Genomic DNA, 18,795 nt, shown 5'->3' on the forward strand with positions numbered 1-18,795 from the left:
CCCCATACTTCACGGTTGGAATGGTGTTCTTCGGCTTGCAAGCCTCCCCCTTTTTCCTCAAAAGAAGCAAAATCTCAAGACATCAGTCCGGAATTTGAAGCTTGGTGGCAATCGGGTCTTCCAAATGGACAATGACCCCAAGTATACTTCCAAAGTTGTGGCAAAATGGTTTAAGGACAACAAAGTTAAGGTATTGGAGTGGCCATCACAAAGCCCTGACCTCAAACCTATAGAAAATGTGTGGTCAGAACGGAAAAAGCATGTGCGAGCAAGGAGGACTACAAACCTGACTCAGTTACACCAGCTCTGTCAGGAGGAATGGGCAAAAATTCACACAACTTATTGTCGGAAGCTTGTGGAAGGCTACCCGAAAAGTTTGACCCAAGTTAAACAATTTAAAAGCAATGCTACCAAATACTTATTGAGTGTATGTAAACGTCTGACCCACTGGAAATGTGATGAAAGAAAGAAAAGCTGAAATAAATCATTCTCTCTACTATTATTCTGACATTTCACATTCTTAAAATAAAGTGGTGATCCTAACTGACCTAAGACAGGGAATTTTTACTTTGATTAAATGTCAGGAGTTGTGAAAAACTGAGTTTAAATGTAATTGGCTAAGGTCTATGTAAACTTCCAACTTCGACTGTACATACTGCACTACTGCCATTGTCGATATAATTGGAATGAGTAGAATGGATATTCCTATTTCAAACAGTGCTGGTTGGGGTGGACAGCAAGTAGCCTCTTTTCACAGCCAATGTATCTCCAACACTTTGTTTGTTATCCTTTGATGTGCATTCTAAGGTGGAGCACTCCCAAAAATGACCAAATGTGATTGGATCTTCTTCGATTCTAATTCTACAGTCAAAATAATCTCTGTACATACAGAAGCTCTCAGGTTGCTTTTCAGCAACATGTCAACATCTTAAAGCACCCAACAGCGCTCTTACCATCGCAGTGGAACTGTTGCCTTGTTGCATGGCTGCCCTCCTGACGTTCTTTGGGACTGTAAAGTTCGAACCTGGGTCAATTTTGATCTGCAAAAAAATGAATAATTTAGTCATATGCTGTAAATGACTAGAAAGCACTGCAAGTACAGTAACATAAATCATACGTTTTCAAAACGTTTACATCACAAATTATAAACCTACAATAGTTGTCTATACCATCTCAATCTAATCTCAAAATGAGATGGCAAATGTAATCTACAGTACTGTAATCTACAGTAATGAAAATACATATCTTTATTATATATTGTTTTGTATGGGGTTGTGAGATTTATATACACTACCATTCAAAAGTTTTAGAACACCTTCTAATTCAACGGTGTTTCTTAATTTTTTACTATTTTCCACATTGTAGAATAATAGTGAAGACATCTAAACTATGAAATAACACATATGGAATAATGTAGTAACCAAAAAAGTGTTAAACAAATCGAAATATATGTCATTCAATTTAAGTTGATTATACAATTACACTGTACAACTACAAAACAATATGCCGTAAATGACCACTTCCATCAACTGTTAATATGAACATTTTCTAACCAAAAAACAATGTAATTCAGTGTCCCCCAGTTAGCATACTCTCAATGCCCAAATAATCTCAAAGTAACTTCAAACCAAGTAATTTCAAATTAAATTTGAAAAGAATCCTGAATAATAAACCTTTTTTATTTCACCCTGGTCATGGCCCTAAACAATGTAAAAATATGTGGAATTGCAGGAAATTATCTTTTTTTTATGTCCTGGGAATGTTGTCTCAATTTAGGGTAGAGAAAACGACATTCACGATAGGAAATCCAAGCTATAATCAAACATTAACAACCCTACCACCACCAGATTGTCCCATCATATTTGCGATTCGAATAGGCAACCAGCCACCCTGGCTGGACCTTTGTGGGAAACTTTGTGCTACGAAACGTCAATTTAACAAAAACTTGATCCCTTCTAGCTAAAACTCCCCCCACCTCCTTGATGTTTGCAATTTCTTTTCGCTGGGACGTAATCACGTCATGCCGTAACTGGGGAGCCGCACAACCGCATTGTTGTTGGCGAAAAGAAACCAGGGGCTGCTAGCTACTGATCGTTAGCAAGTCGCAAAAGGACATTAGTATTTGGTGGCTCTTCAGAAATATTTATGTTTGTAATAGAATCGAATTTGGAATTTAGACCGTCGTCGTTTAAATTTATAATTCAAAGCTGCTCGAGCGGTGCCCGTTGGATGAGAGGATTGTGTGTGGATTTACTGCTGCTCTGCAGGCCACATCGCCATTGCTTGCAAGCGCTGCTGTTTTCAAAAGCGGAATTACCGAAAATACAAAGGTAACGTTAGATGGCTATAGCCGAATTTGCTGTCTATGCACATATGCATGCTTTTCAGAACAACCTAAATGCATTTATACAAATGGATTATACATTCTAGTGAAGAAAATTATAACTTAAACGTGACCGAATCGACTCGGATTCTTGTTTAGTCGGACGCCATATTTCCTTCCTTGGTTTATTGTGAACGTTAGCTAGCTAGCTCTTGACTTGAGGCCGCTGGCACTACTTTTACGGGATCCTCCTGTCCTAGCTCAATATACATATTATTTATGTCTGGCTCAACCTTCAACTAACGTTACTTCTAAAGCTATGTAGGTTATATGTCTTACTAGCTAGCTACTAAGTTAACTACTACGTTAGGTGGCCACAATACATTGGCTTTACGCTAGCAGTTAGCCAGCTAGCCTAATATACCTATCAAGGCAACTCTACCATAACGATAGCTATCTATATAGGTGTGTTTAAGTAGCACAATTTAGCATTGCCAGGATAGCTAATTGGTTAGCTATTTTTTGCTGAAAGTTGACTAACTTTAGCTAGGCTAGCTAAATGGTTGCTTAGCAATTATGTCAACTTAATAAGATGTTGCGCGCAAGGGACTTCCCATTTGTTTCTCCCGTCTCACCCCCTTCGTTACAATGTGTTCTGTTAGTTGAGAATACCTACATTTGTTGTCAGTGGAATTTCCCAAGAACAGTCGCCTGGTACCATTTGGAGTCATAAATCAGCTGCTGTGTTTGGCTTTCATTGTGTAGTGTGTACATGCCCAGAGTCTGCCAAATATTTCAATGACTGTGTTTCTTCGAAAAAGAGATGACAGCTCAGGCAAACTGTCTATTTAGCTACTCCCCTGTTTAGCATGTATTTTGAATGAATGCTCAACTACGAAATTAATAGTGTCTGTTCACTTATTATGCAGCAAACAGTTAGCAACACTAATATTTTATACCGTTTACCTTCCAAATAATTTAGAGTAGTTACAAATATTTAGTTTCTGATTTCACAGAACAACAAGAAAGGTATGCCTCTGCACACTTCAAGTAGGCTAGTTTGGGACTTTGGGTGAATATAAAAGTTAATTAGCCCCATCCTAGGTTACTAGCAAGCAAATTGGCACAGGTACTGTAATAATATAGGCCTATCCAGGTTGTGGAGAAATTGCATTTATTACATACACCTACTTACTTTTATTTCCCGTCTGCACACCATAAGGAAGTAAAAGTGATGACACATTGTATTCATCCATGCCATGATATTTGTCATGTCAATGAAAAGCCTTCTGTTATGTCCACTCAAAAAAATAATAGACAACTGAAACCAAGAAAGAGAAATTGTGACTATTGATATTACAATCTTGGTTGGTATTGGCCTAAGTAAAATCTCAATCAAAGTGGGTTTTCTTAGCATTTTTTTAGGTCTTCATGATGAAGAAAAAAGTACGGCATTATAATCGCATGTCCACGCCCCAGAGGCCCCCCTCTCCCATCAAACCTTCACCGAACAAGGAGACCCTGACATACGCCCAGGCCCAGCGCATGGTGGACCTAGAGATAGATGGCCGCGTGCACAGGATCAGCATCTATGACAAGCTGGATGTCATCGCTGACGATGATCCCATGGCCCAAGAGATCATGGAGTGCAACAGTAACAAGGAGAACAACGAGAAGCCCCAGCAAGTGCTGGTGCGCTCGGTGAGGCTTAAAAACAACCAGCAGAAGAAGAGCGCTGCCCTCACCACCACGCATGGGGCTGCCCCGCAAGGGAGCGCCCTCCTGGAACCCAAGTTCCGCGCAGTGGAGTACAACCTTCCCGCGGTGCCTCGGCGGCCCTCCATATATTATAAGTATTCTGAGAAGACTGCCGAAGAGCTGGATGAGGAAGTGGAGTACGACATGGATGAGGAGGACTACGCTTGGCTGGATCTTCTCAATGAGAAGAGGAAAAGTGAGGGCGTCAGTCAGGTGTCCCAGAACCTCTTTGAGTTCCTTATGGACCGCTTTGAGAAGGAGTCCTTCTTTGCCAGCCAGGGTCGGAGCGACCCGCAGACCCTCATCGATGAGGATGCTGTGTGCTGCATCTGCATGGATGGAGACGGACAGGACAGCAACGTCATCCTCTTCTGTGACTCATGCAACATTGCCGTGCACCAGGAGTGCTACGGTGTTCCCTACATCCCTGAGGGCCAGTGGCTGTGTCGCCACTGCCTCCAGTGCCCCTCACGGCCCGCTGAGTGTGTGTTCTGCCCCAATAAAGGCGGTGCCCTGAAGAAGACTGATGATGACCGCTGGGGCCATGTGGTGTGTGCCCTGTGGGTGCCAGAAGTGGGCTTCTCCGACACAGTCTTTATCGAGCCCATCGACGGTGTCAGCAATATTCCGCCCGCCCGTTGGAAACTCACCTGCTACCTCTGCAAGGAGAAGGGCGCCGGGGCCTGCATCCAGTGTCACAAGGTTAACTGTTATACGGCCTTCCATGTCAGCTGTGCCCAAAAGGCCGGCCTCTACATGAAAATGGAGCCTGTCAAAGAAGTCACAGATACGGGGTCGCCCACTTTCTCTGTCAAGAAAACAGCCTTCTGCTGTGCTCACACTCCTAAAGGGTGCACCCGGAGACCTCTTGCTATCTACAAGGAAGGCCATGCTAAAAACGGTGTCTGTCACAAGAGGGGTGACAAAAGAGGGATGACGAGGTTAAAAGGGTGGCAGAAGAAGAAGAGCAAGAGAATAGTGGTGGTGCCTGAGGAAGAGGTTCCAGCTGTGCCTGGGCCTAGTATAACCCCCAGCAGGTTGGCATATTATTTTTTACTTCTTTTGTCTACCAATAACTAAATATTTTCCTAAATAACAAATCTCCCAATGAATGTGTGAAATGTGCATTAAAAAGTATAATCCTGTGTCTGACCAATGCTAACATATTCTCCCCTCTCAGTTTCGACACGATCCTCAATCAAGTGTCTGTCCAGAAGAAGAAGGCGTTTGTGGAGCGGGTCCTGAGCTACTGGATGCTGAAGCGACAGTCGAGGAACGGCGTGCCACTGATCAGGCGGCTACAGGCCAACCCTCAACCCCCCAAATCAGAGCAGCCGGTCAGTCTAGTGGTCAGTGTAATTGTTTAGTCGTTTTCATGGTATCCGAATCCTTGTAATAGACAATTGTGTCTGCTTTAAACATGTTGTTTTTAAACCGCTCTCCAGTGCTTGGAAATCAAAATAAAGCACACTAATACTTGAATTGAGAAAAAGACAGTTTCCTGTGTCTAGGCCTTTTTCCTCAAAAGTAGGTTTTTGGATGCTAGAGATATGGGCCATTTATCCATTTCAATATAGACTATAAAAGAAGAGAATACATTTAATAGAAATTTGCCTAGTTTGTTGGTCAGTGGAGTAAAAAAAACAAATAGATAACAGTCGATGTCCATTGAAAGTACAGTGCATCAGCAAGTATTCATACCCCTTTACTTATTCAACATTTTGTTGTTACAACCTGAATTCAATATTGATTAAGTATATTATTTTCCTCGCCCATCTACACACTACCCCATAATGACAAAGTGAAAACATGTTTTTACAAATGTTTTCACATTTATTGAAAATGAAATACTGAAACATCTAATTTACATAAGTGTTCACACTCCGGAGGCAATACTTTGTAGAAGCACCTTTCTGGGTAAGTCTCTTAGAGCTTTCTACATCTGGATTGTGCAACATTGGCCCATTAATATTTTAAAAATTCTTCTAGCGCTGTCAAAGTGGTTGATCACAGCTTCACAACCATTTCAGGTCTTGCCATAGATGGTCAAGCAGATTTAAGTCAAAATTCGTGACTCGTGAGCATTCACTGTCTTCTTGGTAACAACTTTGGTGTGGATTGGCCTTGTGTTTTAGGTTATCATTCTGCTGAAAGGTGGTTCATCTCCCAGTGTCTGGTGGAAAGCAGACAACCAGATTTTCCTCTAGGATTTGCCTGTGCTTAGGTCCCCCCCCCCCCCCAAAAAAAAAATAAAACACATTCTTTAACGATTACAAACATAACATGATGCAGCCACCACTATTCTTGAAAATATAGAGAGTGGTACTCAGTAATATTTTAAGGCAAAACCAATACAACACTTTGAATTCAGGACAAAAAGTGAATTGCTTTGCCAAAATGTTTGTAGTATTACTTTAGTGCCTTGTTGCAAACAATGCATGTTTTAGAATATTTGTATTTATTCTGTACAGGCTCCCTTCTTTTCACTCTGTCAATTAGGTTAGTATTGTGGAGTAACTACAATGTTGTTGATCCATTCTCAGTTTCTCCTATCCCAGCCATTAAACTCTGTTTTAAAGTCACCGCGGTGAAATCCCTGAGCAGTTTCCATCCTCTCCGGCAACTGAGTTAGGAAGGACGCCTGTGTCTTTGTAGTGACTGGGTGTATTGATACACCATCCAAAATGTAATTTAACAACTTCACCATGCTCAAAGGGATATTTAATGTGTGCTTTTGATATTTTTACCCACCTACCAATAGGTGCCATTATTTGTGAGGAATTGGAAAACCCTCCTGGTCTTTGTGGTTGAATCTGTGTTTGAAGTTCACTGCTCAACTAAGGGACCTTAGTGTGGGGTACAGAGATGGGGCAGTCATTCAAACATAATTTAAAACACTATTATTGCACACAGTGAGCCCATGCAACTTTAGGCTTGCCATAACAAAGGGGAAGAATAATTATTGACTCAAGACATTTCAGCTTTAAATTTGTAATTAATTTGTAAACATTTCACAACACAATTCCACGTTGACTTTGAGGTATTGGGTGTAGGCCAGTGACATCTCAATTTAATCCATTTTAAATTCAGGCTCCAACACAACAAAATGTGGAAAAGTCGAGGAGTGTGAACACCTTCTGATGGCACTGTAGCTCTTTGTAATTTTTTGCCGCCTTACCTGAGATTAAGGTCTTGTGGATGTTAATTAAAATGCCCTTTTGGACACTGATGTTACAGGATCGCAGGGTGGAGGATAATCGAGTGATGAAGGAGCAGCTAAAGGAATGGCACCGCCTACGCCACGACCTGGAGCGAGCTCGCCTACTGCTCGAAATGATCAGGAAGAGGGAGAAGATAAAGAGAGAGGAGGTACAGAGAATTGGTCTCGGTTTTTCATTCTCATAACCCCAGTAGTGAAATAAGAATGTTTGTGTGACAGCATATCAATGGCTAGTAGTTGTAAGCCCTCCTATCAATAAAATGAGGTCAACTTAATTTCCTTTTAAAAGATAATCTGCATTGTTAAAAGAGCTTTAGAATTGGTTGTTGGATCCCCTTGTAAATGTTAGTATACTACAGCTTTGTGCTATGTCCTGTAACCATTCAGATGAAGCTCCAACAGTCCGTTCTAGAGGTACAGCTCACACCCTTCAACATTCTACTACGAGCTGTCCTGGACCAGCTTCAGGAGAAGGACCAGGCCAAGATCTTTGCCCAGCCTGTCAGCGTTAAAGAGGTATGATCCCCCATACCCCCAATAGAATGTTACTTTCACAAATGAAAAACAAATGGTACCCTCACAGAGATTGTATATCGTTCTATTTAGTTATTTGGGTACCTTTCACTTAGCATCATGTTTTTTAAATTAAATTATCTCTCCATCCTCAGGTGCCTGACTACTTGGACCACATCAAGAACCCAATGGACTTCTCCACCATGAGGAAGCGCATTGAGGCCCATGGCTACAAGAGCCTGGAGGAGTTTGAGGCCGACTTCAACCAGATCATATTCAACTGCATGAAGTACAACGCCAAGGACACGTTCTTCCACAAGGCCGGTCTGCGTCTACAAGACCAAGGCGAGGCCATCCTCAGGAAGACTCGTCGGTATGCAGAGCGAATCGGCTTTGACTTTGTCAGCGGGATGCACCTCCCTGAGCCGCCCAAGGTGGAGGCTCTTCCCCCTTTCTCCTGGGACGATGGTAAGGACATTCTACATATGTTTACTTCTCCATTTATCTTGTACACGGCCTAAGTTGTATGCTTGCACACAGCGATTGATTTATGTTACTGTAGTTTTGGGGAATGGGGAAATGTTTTGAGCTCAGCCAACTAAGTTGTTGTCTGTGTGTGTCTTGCAGTGGACCGGATACTAAACCCAGCCAACCGCCAGCACATGTCTTTGGAGGAGCAACTTAAAGAGCTGCTGGAGAAGCTGGACCTGAGCAGTGCCATGAAGTCCAGTCCGTCTCGCAGCAAGCGACTGAAGCTGCTCAAAAAGACCATCGCAGACGTTCGCAGCGAGATATACCTAAAGACGAGGCACCCCGCTGCCGCTTCCTCTGAACCGAAACCAGCAGATACTGAGGATAAACCGCTGCCTCCCACTGGACACAGCACACAGGAAGAAGGTACATATCGGGCTGTCCTAAAGCTATGAATTGGTTCAATTAAACCTTCTTTTTATCTTACTTGATGAACTGTAGGCTATTAGCTAATGATTGTTTGTTCCACATGTCAAAAATCATTTTCATTTTCTACTGTGCTTCTGTTTTGATTGTATAGGAGGCAAGTCTTTGCCCCCACCAAAACTAGAGCCGTTGAATTCTTCGCCGCCGCTTGTCAACTCAGACAGTCATTCAGAACCTCCCATGCTCAAGCCCATCAAATCCAATGCAGACAAGAGCCAGAAGACCTCCAAGTGCAACGGTGTCAAGACCGCTACCTCTGTACCCCAGGAACCCATGAACGGGCACATCTGTAACCCGCTGTTCCCAGTCAGTGACCTCAGTTTCGTGGCCACCTCTATGCTCGCAGAGCCCTCTGGCACGGGCAACAGGCGGACCAATGTGCTCTTATGCAAGTCCAAGAGTGCTAGCCTGCAGAAGCCCCCAAGGACAGCAGAGCACTTGCCCGGCTCCCCGCCGCTGGGGGCCAAAACCTTCCTCTCTGTTGTCATTCCTCGCCTTGAGACCCTCCTTTTACCCAGGAAGAGGACCCACAGCTCCAGTGGAGACTGTGACGAAGATGAGGAGGAATCGCCCATCAAGCGCCTTGACACAGGTAAAGCCCAGTGTTAATATGCAAATGTCACCCTTCTCATTCATGTACAAAATTCATATTTTTGGTTTGCAAATGTCATAGTAATGGAGAGGCAAGTGTGTGTGCAGGCTCTGACCATTTCGTTGTCTCCAGGACTAGCTAATGGCTTTGTCGTTGAGCCAGAGAGCGAGGCTAGCCCCAGTAGGCCGCTGGAGCCTCGCCGACGCTGTGCCTCTGAGTCCAGCATCTCCTCTAGCGGCAGCGTGCTGTGTAGCACAAGGTATGCTTGTTAACACCTCAGCACAATGGCAATAATGCAGACTCTCTGCCGGCAGCACTCTGCTGTGTAGCACCAGGTACAGGATTGGCAGTGGGCCTACATCACAGTGCCACGTTAATGTAGTATCTAGATCCTCCAGCAGCTGTCTGTAGTCTATCATCACTTACCAGGCAAAATGTTGCACTCGACTATTAGCGCATTTGCCATTTGCTCATAGTAGCCTCCTCGGTTTTCCTTTGTTTTTACTGTAGCACGGTCAGAGTGCCAAAAAACGGAAAAGGGAGGCCATCCATGGCACGTAGGAGCACAGTGGACGACAAAAACGCACTCATCACCTGTATCGAAAATGGGGACTTTACCAAAGCCGCTAAGATTGCAGCAGGTGAGACACTGGTTCTTTCTGTAAATAAATGCGAAGACTGGACTTATATTATGAATGATAAATGTATACATTTTTGTTGTATCGTTCTAACATTTCTATCTGGAATAGCTGGCTAAGTCCTCTTGTCATTGCCTGCTACCCAAAGGCTTGTTCATAGTAGTTTGTTTTTAGCTTTGGAATTCTACCACTTTCAATAACTCATCGGCCAGTAGACATCACGGAATTCTGCTGTTCTTACATTAATTTGCTTCCCATGGACCACAAGTCTCAGCTTAGAAAAGTAGAGGGTAGCCTGAAATCCAGACCTGCTAGTGGCAAGGAGTGGAAGGTTAGCACAAATTGACTCGTACCCAGGCTTAGTAGAGGGGCTGTTTTTGTCCCGAAGTGTGTTTTATTGATATTCATAGAATGAGTGTTAAGCAAGTTCTGAGATTGATAGCAGATATACACTGAGTGTATAAAACATTAGGAACATCTCCCTAATATTGAGTTGCACCCTCCTTTGCCCTCGGAACAGCCTCAATTCATTGGGGCATGGATTCTACAAGGTGTCAAAAGCGTTCCACAGGGATGCTGGCCCATGTTGACTCCAATGCTTCCCACAGTTGTCAAGTTGGCTGAATATCCTTTAGGTGGTGGACCATTCTTGATACACACGGGAAACTGTTGAGCGTGAAAAACACAGCAGCGTTGCAGTTTTTGACACTAAAACCAGTGCGTCTAGCACATACTACCATTCCCCGTTCAATGGCTTGCCGGTTCACCCTCTGAGTGGCACACGTACACACTCCTTCTTTAACCTCTCTCCCCTTCATCTACAATGATTTAAGTGGGTTTAACAACTAACATCAATAAGGGATCATAGCTTTCACCTGGTCAGTCTGTCATGGAAAGAGCAGTGGTTCCTATTTTGTACACTCAGTGTATATAGTCTTGTGAGTGTGCATATAATCAATGCAAGATAGTTTGGGGAACCAATGTATTTTGATTAAGACAAGAATATGTGTGCCAGCATGTGTGTGTTCCTTGGTAAGAATGCATCTGAGCACAGTGTGACAAGTGACATGAGCTTGTTTGACAAAGGACAACTGAGGCTCCCAGCACTCTGCGTTCTAAGACTGGGGCCAGGGCAAACTTTTTTTCTTTTTTTAAACAACCCTTATTCTGTCACCATCTTGTCCTAGTGGACTGAGCTGACATGCCCCAAGGCACCAATGGTCTCCTCGTCACCCAGTCTAGACTAAGAAATCCCACTTCCTATACATAATTCAGCAGTTTTCAGTCATCTTCTACTCTTGTCGCAAACAAAGAAGTGGTTACCCTCTACAATTCACATTGTTTCAAAATTCCTATAACTGAACGTGTATTTCAGTGTTTTGATGCCCTGTAATACTTCCCTGTGTGTGAACGTACTGTATGTTCATGTTTTTGTGTGTCCTGTCAGTGTGAGCATGGCTTTTAGAGTAGTCTCTTGTCTGGAGTGAACCCCCCCATAACTTGCTTGTCATTATTCCTGCTTCCGTAGAAGTTGGCAACGGAAATATTTGGATGCCTGCTAGTGCTGCAACATATGTACTGGAACCCCTTAAACTAGTTTGGGCAAAATGTAGTGGATATCCCTCCTACCCCGCTTTGGTGAGTTTGAGTGAGCGCATGTCCCAGCCTGGCCAATGCCCATCTATATATGTCCCATTTCCATCCATTCCTCTCATCGTAAGTGGTGTAGCTCGTGTTTGTGCACGCCCTGCAGCTAGCTGCTCAGCTTCAGTGTGTTGTGGGTGGTTTGAGTGTGTTAGGAGTCACACAGATTGCTTACAGCTTTCTGGGTGACTCAGGTAGCATGGCATCTGTGTGTGGTAGTGTGTGTGATTGTGATTGTGTTAATGTACGTTCCTGTCCACCACTTTGCTGCACCACAACCAGGATTCCCCTGCATCCTCTTGTTTTCAGGTCACTACAACCAATCACTTCTCTCGCCCCCTCCCCCATGCAGATCATAGACCACAAGATGCCGAGGGCGGGGTGTCACCACAACGGGGTCTCTCTCCCTCTACCCCCTCTGGACGTCCTCAGGGTCGGCGAGCAGATGCAGTACAGGTCCGAAGAGAAACTCTTCCTCGTCCACTTCTTCGACAACAAGCGCAGCTGGTGAGACGACACTCCCCTTCTATAGTTTGACACTTGTAATAATCTTCAAACTTGGCCAACAGTTTATTTTTAATCAAATAGTCAGTGCTCAGGTTATCTTGAGTTGCAATGGCAGTCAGAGGTAATATGATGTAGCATAATTCTAGCATCATCCTAATGATACATCACTGGCTTTGACAGGCAATGGCTTCCTAGAGCCAAGATGGTTCCCTTTGGTATCAATAAGACTGTGGACAAGATCAAACTGATGGAGGGCTGCTCCTCTGGCATCCGTAAAGCAGTGCAGACCGCCTTTCATCGCGCTGTGAGCCACCTGAGCCAGGTCAAGGACAAGCCTAGCAGCAAGCCCTGCAATGTGGACTAAACCTGCTCATGCATCCCCTCACCTCTAGGTGGAGCCCTTCTTCAACTCTCCTTAGTTTACTTGATATTCCACAGCAGTCCCAGTATTCCTCTAACACACACACCCTCTCTTCGTGTTTACTGTGTACTGGGGGAGAATCTAAAGCCCTCAAGTAAGTAGCCCTACGGTCTCTTGGTGCAGGTTTCCATTCCACCTCGTCTTGATTATATCAACTGAGCTGCTCATGGGTAAATGGTATGTGTATGACACCACTACACGCATGCTCCCTTTTAATCTATTCCATTCTAAAAACTGTAGCTGGCAACATGTAATATCCACATGAATCAATGAGCTATGCAACTGAACTCAAGCGATTTGGGTTGGCGTGTGCAAAAAACCTTAATACAGAGTCCTAGAACTGACTCACGAAAATCACTGGCCTAACCTGATGAATGTTGAATTTCTGTCCTGTAATATGCTGCACCTTTCACTGCTGCAACTTTCACTTCCATCATGATTCTCACCCTCATTTCCTCTCTGCAGTTGCCCTGTATTTAACCCTGTAAATACCTGTACAAGGCGTGACACTAATTTATTCTGTTTTCAGTTATTGGTACTGCGTGTTCACTTTCTTGCTATTTATGCTGTAGGGGTGATTCATGTCAGCACTATGGTGCTTATTAAATATTTGCTGGTGCTACAACCTGTGCAAGTCTTGGCTACAACTGAGACTCATCCAGGGCAAAATATATACTGTATCGATTGAACGTTTGTTTTTATTTCGGCTACTTTTTTTTATGGTTTCTTAAGTTATTGAAGTTTATGGACAAGCTTCTCTCTGCATTATTGTGGTTTTTGAATACAATAATGTTTTTATGGGAATTAGTGTGTTTTGTTTGTACATATTTATATAAATCTATATAATTGTATACATAAGATGCTTTCAATGTTTAAAACCAGAAAGTGCATCATTCACACAAAACCAAAAATTTGCTGCCCAGATTTGATTCATTTTATTTTTTATTATTTTTTTTATTACAGTTTTTGGTGTGTGTGTGTGTGTGTGTGAGAGAGAGAGAGAGAGAGATCTGTGAATAACCTGTAAAAACGTTGTCTTCGTTCACAATGGTTTTGACTGTGTTACAGGGACCTATACCATGACCATAGGTGAATGTGCCTGTACTAATTTATTGTAAAGGAGAAATGTATATGCATTACTTTATATAGAAAGAATTGTAAGAGATACTATTGTCTCACTAGGAGCCAACTGTGTAAAGGCCATTTTTGCATATTGTTTGTTTTAATCAGAGGCATTAATCTTAAAGGTGGGGTGATAGAATCCATTACGTTTTATTCAGTTAGGAGGATCTGGGGTAGCAGTGGGTAGATTTTTTTTCAAAATCCATTTTTGTATGGATGTTCTGTAAATAGACTTGATCCTGGTCTTTATTCTCTGGGAAAACCACATTATAGCCAATGGGAGTGGATGCTGGCAAAGTCCAGTATGTTTTTATATAAAAACACTGAAAATAAAATAAAAATGGTATTGAATCACTGATTTTCTGTGTGGTATGGATTTTTGTGTTCAATGAAATTAAGACAATTACATAGACAACCACAAGAAGGAGCTGTGCCACCATTGTATGGAGTGCAATTCATTTAAATGATGTTTAACCATGGCCCAGGGCATTGTGGAGCAGGTCAAATCATAAGATCACCTTCATCAATACATGATGGTACAATCATGATAAAAAGTTGCTGTCATAAAGTAGCCTAATTGCCCCTTTCAAAGCATTTAATTCCTTAAATCTCTTAAAAGCTTTGACATTGATCTGGCATTATGTTTCTTTTGTTAAAATGGCAATCTAGCAAAAATGTGGTTTTTCTTCAGAATTGTATGCCAGGCATCACATAGTCCATGCAGTGGGCTTCACAGCGCCCACATATCCCCCCAATCCGATGCTAATTGTTCGGGGAGGAAGGCTGCAGCAGCATGAGCCGGAGAAAGTCAACCAACCATGAAGATCAATCTCCCAGCATCAACCTCATCAGAGAACTTTTGACTGAGCTGCATTTTCTAATCCGCTAGCTCAGCGGCAGCCCCTCTCGTGTGTGTGGGGGGGGCTGTGAAATTATCTGAAACCCCAGCATGTGAGTCTCTGTGACAACCGGGTATTTGAGAATTCATTATTTATGCATGCCATGTCTCAGTCAACATACTTGGGGAAGGAAGGCGACACCTGCAGAGGGAGAGTATGATAATTTCATGCTGAAAAAGCTGTAACGGGATTCAATTCAGTGGCAGTGTAGGTCATGACCCCTGAGTCTTGGTCAAAGATGTCAGTTCTTCAGAGACCCATCACTTTTTTTTCTCAAAGACACTGCAAATGTAACATTAAATAGTGTAGATATGTGAAGGTTGGATACTAGTGAAGAGGCTAAAGGTATTGGTACAGTCATGGCAAAGGAATCCAAGTGTTTTTATATAAATAAAAAGACTAGACGGTACATAGTAAATGTAAATCTGAGACACTCAAATTAGTATGGTATGGTTACAAGAAAGAAGGGTGGATGGGTGGACATATAACACGAATGTCTAGCAATCCAAAGGATGCGCATTTGAAACTCATCACAAGCAATTTGAGCTAATTTGCTACTGTTTAGCTACTTTGCAACTACTTAGCATATTAGCTAACCCTTCCCCTAACTTTAACCCATTAACCTAACCCCTAGCCTAGCTAATGCTAACGTTAGCCACAACAAATTGTAATTCGTAACATATCAAATATATTGCAAATGTATAACATATTGTATGAATTGCAATTCGTAACCTCATACAACTTGTAATTCGTAACATATAAGAAATGGATGATGGACATACACAAATTAATACATACCATACCAGGTAACATATCAGACTAAATAGACTCCAGCCACCCAAGTCATAGACTTATCTCTGCTACCACATAGCAAGTGGCATCAATGTACCAATTCTGGAAACAACAGGACCCTGAACAGCTTCTACCCCCTAAGCCATAAAACTGCCAAATAGTTAGTTAAATAGCTCACCAATAGCTACCCGGATTATGTGCATTGACCCTTTTTTTTTAAACACTTTTGGCTCATCACATACGCTGCTGTTAATGTTTATTATTTATCCTATTGCCTTTATCCCTACTTTTAGGTACATACATAATCTACCTCAATTACCCCCTGCCCCTACACATAAACTTGGTACTGGTACCCTTGTATATAGCCAAGTTAGCATTACTCTTGATGATTTATTCCTTGTGTTATTATATCCCTTTTTCTTCACTCTGAAATAGTTTGGAAGGGCCCGTAATTATGCATTTCACTGTTAGTCTACATCTGTTGTTTACAAAGCATGTGACAAATCACATTTGATTTGATTTAAATTGAATGAGAAAGATTTACATTTACTATGTAACGTCTACTACTGAGTCCAGGTTGTATTTTATCTCCCTCACCAACTTTAAACATCTGCTATCTGAGCAGCTAACCGATCGCTGCAGCTGTACATAGTCCATCGGTATATAGCCCACCCATTTTACCTACCTCATCCCCATACTGTTTTTATTTTATTTACTTTTCTGCTCTTTTGCACACCAGTATCTCTACATGCACATCTGATCATTTATCACGCCAGTGTTAATCTGCTAAATTGTAATTATTCACTCCTATGGCCTATTTATTGCCTACCTCCTCATGCCTTTTGCACACAATGTATATATTTTTTCTACTATGTTATTGACTTGTTTATTGTTTACTCCATGCGAAACTCTGTGTTGTTGTCTGTTCACACTGCTATGCTTTATCTTGGCCAGGTCGCAGTTGCAAATGAGAACTTGTTCTCAACTAGCCTACCTGGTTAAATAAAGGTGAAATAAATAAAAAATAAAATTGTAACAAGGCTCCAAAGAGGGAAAAGTAAAAAGACAGCTATAATAATCATTTGGTGGTGATGATATTTGTCCTTATACACACAAGTGTGTAATTGAAATGTGTTTCTTGCATATCCCAACTGCCCCTGAGGCACCCCCAGGGAGTGGGGTCACAGCCAGGGTCACCATTGTACAGCACCCCTGGAGCAATTTGGGTGAAGTGCATTGCTCAAGGAACAGCAGCAGATTTTTCACCTTGTCGGCTCCACTATACGAACCTGCGACCTTTCGGTTACTGGCCCAACGCTCTAACATTGAGGCTTCCTGCTGCCCTGCTGATTTAAAGAATGACAACTAACCCTGCAAAACTCATGCAGAATAAAGTCCAGAAAGGTTACCTGATATTGGGAAGTTTAACACTGGCCTGTGGGCTAGGCGCAGTCATCCAACCCCAATCTGATTCTGAATCGGAGATTTCCATAAACTTGCCAGATAGCTGCTTATATAGCCCCGCCCATACCTTGAAGTTAACAAGGCAGGTAATTAGCCACATGAATACATTTTAAACAAGAACATTCCCACAGCATATAATTCATTTTCAATTTTACAGTTTAAATATACATATTATATTAATTATTCGATATATAAATGCTGAACACATTACTTGTATCACTGGCAAAACAAAAATAGGCATATAGAGCTCGCCAGCTTGTAGTCCTAAGAACAAGAAATGAGTTACCTCTTTTTCGTTCAGCCATCCCTATGGGGAAAATGAATGGGGAAAGAATTGGTTAACACAGGTTCAGGAGATTATATAAGTTTTGTTCTATGAGATAATATCAGACAGTTAACATGACCTTAATGAATGATGTGCTTTTTTTAAATGACATAAATGCTTCAAAACTCACAAGAAGTGGCATTAGCTGATGAAGATTATCTCACTAAACAAAACGTATAAGATCTCCTAAGCCTGTGATTACCACAGACCTTAATTTTGGCGTTCATCTCCCCAAAGTCTTTGTGCAACAAACCACGGCGGAGTTACTGCTTACAAAAAGATGGCATTACTATTTCTCTCTATACCACGCCCTCTCCAAATAGAGTAGCGCCTCTGCAAGGTACAAATCCGCCGTTCTGCCCCTGAACAGGCAGTTAACCCACTGTTCCTAGGCTGTTATTGAAAATAAGAATTTGTTCTTAACTGACTTGCCTAGTTAAATAAAGGTAAAATGAAAAAAATATTTTAAGGCACCCAATCAGGTGCGAGCATTCTCACAAAGGCAGGAACGCACCAGTAGGCTACGTGCTTCACGTTAGTCAACCACGCTTTCCTGGAGAACTCAAAAACACACAGACAAGATGCAAGTTAATTAATGGTAATGTCAGACAATGTCAGACAATTGATCAGGCATCATATTTCATGGCTGATGTTTCAAACACAAAACAAACAAAACAATACAACATGGCCCTAACCGACCTTTAACCCGGCTACTGCTAAATGAGTCAATGAAATGTAATGTCTAGGCCACAGGAGGCTGCTGAGGGGCTCATAATAATGTCCTGAGCGGAGCACCTGGAAACCATGTGTTTGATGTAGTTGATACAATTCTACTGATTCCACTACAGTCATTACCACGAGCCCGTTCTCCCCAATTAAGGTGCCACCAACCTCCTGTGGTCTAGGCCTAGAGTCAGTGGAGAACCGCTATGTGCTTTTCTTCAGGTATAGCTGGCTGGTAAATACAGTTAATATGAGAAGCAATTTGGGCTGATTAGCGACTCCTATTTTACTGATTCATTAAAGCCCCAAGCCAAGGTCAGAGACCCAAGGTTGTTTGGGCAGAGACATGATTCTGTTTCAGCTGACTGCCTTGAGGGATGAGGAAGGACCCCATTTCAGGTCAGAGGTGATGATGAAACCCACCCCTTACAACTGGATTCTGACAGTACCCCATTATTTAATTGGTTAGTCTCTGTCAAAAGACTTTCGAAAACTATCGGCAGGAATTGAACATGCGGTTTCTCTGAATGGCAGCTTAGGGGCAGTGTTACCCAAGGAAATGTAGCCAAGCGCAGATGCCAATGGTGGGAGTACATGCACAGAGACATATATTTGTCACAACAGGTGTAGACCATACTGTGAAATGCTTACTTACAAGCCCTTGACCAACAATCCAGAATTGTTAAAAAAAGTAAGTAAGAAAAAAATTCACACAATAAAATAACAATAATGAGGCTATACACAGAAGGTACCGGTGCCGAGTCAATGTGTGGTGGTATAGGTTAGTCGAGGTGGTTAAGGTAATATGTACATGTAGGTAGGGGTAAAGTTACTATGCATAGATAATAAACAGAGAGTAGCAGCAGCGTAAAAAAGGGGGTCAATGTAAATCCAGGT

General features: G+C 42.3%; 1 protein-coding gene across 3 annotated transcripts; it reads left to right on the forward strand.

Annotated features, from left to right (window-relative positions):
• Nucleotides 1-2,028: 2,028 nt before the first annotated feature.
• Nucleotides 2,029-14,053, forward strand: LOC115134475 (bromodomain-containing protein 1-like). 3 transcript variants are annotated; one of them, XM_029668481.2, is made up of 13 exons: nucleotides 2,029-2,330; nucleotides 3,738-5,118; nucleotides 5,262-5,418; nucleotides 7,319-7,450; nucleotides 7,689-7,817; nucleotides 7,970-8,282; nucleotides 8,442-8,711; nucleotides 8,866-9,363; nucleotides 9,496-9,622; nucleotides 9,874-10,004; nucleotides 11,530-11,639; nucleotides 11,998-12,152; nucleotides 12,333-14,053. In XM_029668481.2, the coding sequence occupies exons 2-13, from the start codon at nucleotides 3,755-3,757 to the stop codon at nucleotides 12,514-12,516; spliced, it is 3,570 nt and encodes a 1,189-aa protein (XP_029524341.1). In that variant the 5' UTR covers nucleotides 2,029-2,330; nucleotides 3,738-3,754; the 3' UTR covers nucleotides 12,517-14,053. The 3 variants fall into 3 exon arrangements, with proteins under 3 accessions (XP_029524341.1, XP_029524339.1, XP_029524340.1); XM_029668479.2 differs by lacking the exon at nucleotides 11,530-11,639 and having other exon boundaries at nucleotides 2,030-2,330; nucleotides 5,262-5,430; nucleotides 12,333-12,444; XM_029668480.2 differs by lacking the exon at nucleotides 11,530-11,639 and having other exon boundaries at nucleotides 2,030-2,330; nucleotides 12,333-12,444.
• Nucleotides 14,054-18,795: the final 4,742 nt, after the last annotated feature.

This window comes from Oncorhynchus nerka, linkage group LG9a (genome assembly GCF_034236695.1).
Source record: "Oncorhynchus nerka isolate Pitt River linkage group LG9a, Oner_Uvic_2.0, whole genome shotgun sequence".
Lineage (NCBI taxonomy): Eukaryota > Metazoa > Chordata > Actinopteri > Salmoniformes > Salmonidae > Oncorhynchus > Oncorhynchus nerka.